This window comes from Colias croceus, chromosome 11 (assembly GCF_905220415.1).
Source record: "Colias croceus chromosome 11, ilColCroc2.1".
Classification (NCBI taxonomy): domain Eukaryota; kingdom Metazoa; phylum Arthropoda; class Insecta; order Lepidoptera; family Pieridae; genus Colias; species Colias croceus.
Window position 1 is genome coordinate 8431230 of NC_059547.1, and position 2968 is coordinate 8434197.

General features: G+C 32.6%; 1 protein-coding gene across 2 annotated transcripts; it reads right to left on the bottom strand.

Annotated features, from left to right (window-relative positions):
• Positions 1 to 449: 449 nt before the first annotated feature.
• On the bottom strand, positions 450 to 2632 carry LOC123695382. Of its 2 annotated transcripts, XM_045641213.1 has the most exons (6): positions 2557 to 2632; positions 2284 to 2353; positions 1806 to 1979; positions 1508 to 1555; positions 899 to 986; positions 450 to 571 (listed from the first exon to the last, which is right to left on the bottom strand). In XM_045641213.1, the coding sequence occupies exons 1-6, from the start codon at positions 2600 to 2602 to the stop codon at positions 530 to 532; spliced, it is 468 nt and encodes a 155-aa protein (XP_045497169.1). In that variant the 5' UTR covers positions 2603 to 2632; the 3' UTR covers positions 450 to 529. The 2 variants fall into 2 exon arrangements, with proteins under 2 accessions (XP_045497169.1, XP_045497170.1); XM_045641214.1 differs by lacking the exon at positions 1508 to 1555.
• Between the last annotated feature and the right edge of the window lie 336 nt (positions 2633 to 2968).

Sequence of the window (2968 nt, forward strand, 5' to 3'; positions counted from 1 at the left end):
AGATTTATAACACTAACATTTCCCCTATAAATTATAAACTATCATCAAAAACAAAATCGCTCTGCCCTGCACTAGACACCGCCTTACAAAATTGTCGAGCGATTCCAAGTCTGGGGGCAAAAGAGAATCAGCGTTGATAAATGATTCCGCAACAAATGTTATTTTGATCTTTAGCGATACCGTTGGACTGTTTTGGGGGCGCAGTCTGATTGCATCGGATCAACTTGTTAACGAGATGCTTTCGATAATCGCTTTATTTTTATAAGTGCACATTTTGCTTTTATCTTGGTACGGGAATTGATCTTGTAGGTAATATACTAAAGTTACAGTTTATTCTGTTGCTTTTGTTAATATGTTGTGATGTTTGAATGCGAAATTATTTCTTAATATTTTAATGAAGATTTCATTGAGGAAAGACACATGGCAAGGTGGATAAATTAAAGAGGAGATTTATTTGTATACTTTATTAGCCTTAAAGAGAACGACACTTCCGCTTTTCAATAACATTAATATTAGAGAAACATAATCATTAGTCGGAACTACTAGAGTTGCCTCTTACAACTTGATTACCCTGAAATGACAAAAATAGATGTTAATGTAAAAAGAAAACGAAGACATTCCTATTATATTTTCATACAATAATACTCCATATGTAGATATATAAATAAAGAAGAAGATAATAAATGATGTATCGAAACCGATCGTAGTTTTTTTTTTAAATAAAAGTGGAACTACTTAGTGTTTCTTTAAAAAATCTTAGCTATTTATATAATGCAATTACATCAAGAGGTAACAATAAAAAGTATAAATTATGAAGAAAATAAATATAGAAGATTGGAAACGACAGGATTGTAGAACAGATAGATGGGATAAATGACTATAAAATAAGGAAATTAACCAATTTGTGAGCAATCCAAGCGACTGTGGTGTTTTCAAGCCTTGGACCCATTAGAGGGTTCATTTGCCCGATGTAAATTGTCACCCAGCTAGAAAATTAACAGGATAAGCCATACACTTTATAGTATAAATATTATGTAGGTTGATATGTCGTCTAAACAGATGGTGGATGATAACTAATAAAGGAAGATCCGTGAAAATTGGCTCTATGACTATACAAGTGATAACTGCGTTAAAAACAACCGACTTCAAACTTGCACTTGCAAAATTTACAAATACCTACAGACAAAAATGCTCATAAAATAAAAACTACTGGGCCTATCCGAATAAAATTTTTAAGGGACCAATTCGACACCATCCCGCATCGAACAAAAAAAGAATCACGTAAATCGGTTCAGAAACCTCGGAGTAATCGGTGTACATACATAAAAAAAAAAAATATACCGGCCGAATTGATAACCTCCTCCTTTTTTTTGAAGTCGGTTAAAAATGCTTGAAAATCTTATAAATCACGATAATACACACAGGAAAGAAATGAATTATATTACGGAATGAAATACGTTTTAGATATGACGTAAAAATTTATGAGATAACTTTTAATGAGACTTACAATATCCACATGCAGAATATTGTTATCATAATGCTGCACTGTATTATTCTGAAAAGCATTTACATTAATTGGAATTTTCATTTAAGAACATAGACAGGCTAATTAGAAACTTAGAATTCAGGACAAGTTTGTCCAACTGGTTTGCCATCTACGTGACAATGAAAAGAGGTGTGTAGATTAATTATAAAACGTTAAGTTAGATACTGTTTCCGTTAAAAATTACGTAGGTAATTTTCTTAAAAACAATAAGTAATAAAACCAACGAAAACATCTTACTATTAATTTTAAATCTACTAACCCTCTATTAGGTCCCTTCTTCACTAGACACGGCAATATAACAAACAAAGCACCAAATATAGCTGTCAAAGCGATTGCCGGTCCCAAATGTTGTTTCACAGGCTTCGATGCTGTCGTCTCTACCGTTGTTACCTCTGCTTCAAAGGCTTCTTCTTCTTCTATATTCCGTTTATACCTGTTAGATATAATACCTGTTAGAATAAGGAATAAGCATACATGATACAACATCATTCGTCATTTGTAATTACTTCTCAGGCAATACGGGAACTATACTCAGGCAGTACCGGAATTACTCGGACAATACGAGAACTACTCGGACAATACGAGAACTACTTGGACAATACGAGATCTACTCATTTTTAACTGTCAAGAGGAAAGGAAGAAGCAAACTACACGCCACGGGGTAATGTTCTACGTCTATTGACGCTAGCCGCGCAAGACATACCTACTACCTACATACAATTATTTATAACAAGTACCTTTGAACTATTTCAGAATCCACGTAGTATGGGTCCCAGTAGGAAAAGTCTGCTGGCTCGAACGCTTTATCTGTAAAGGTGTTTGATACATTTCTTTGTTTGATTAATTTGGTTATCACAAAGTAAGGGAAGTAAGTAGGCAAATACGTAAGCAAGACAATTGACATGTCCGTTATTTATCTAACCCCAAAAATATATTAGTGATGATTGATGGAAATAATCCTAAACTTTTATCGCAGAGGCTTCTTAAATTTACAAAAAAATTCTTATTACCTTCCAGTTTTGTTCTTTTGTCGTGCTTGGAACGGCGTCGGGTCATTATCAACGTTTTTTATAATTTCAGATTCTTTCTCCCTGTAGAATAAATCGCTTAATTTTCGTAATAATCGCTTGGTTTCAAGATTGTTATTTCAATAGTTTCAATTACCTATTCAAGTTTACTGCACATAAAAAACTATGACATTGACATTTGTTGAAATGAAGAAAATGGAAAAGAAAAATTAAGAATAAAAAACAGAGCAAAGATCTCTTTTCATACATGTTATAGATAAATTCCGTTTAATTTCATATTTTTTATATTACTATCTTTATATTTAGTATTTACAAGTGACAACAACAAGGATCAATCAAGTTTCATGTAACTATTTACACCAACATTTTTAAGCGTTTCACTTAAAAACAACCA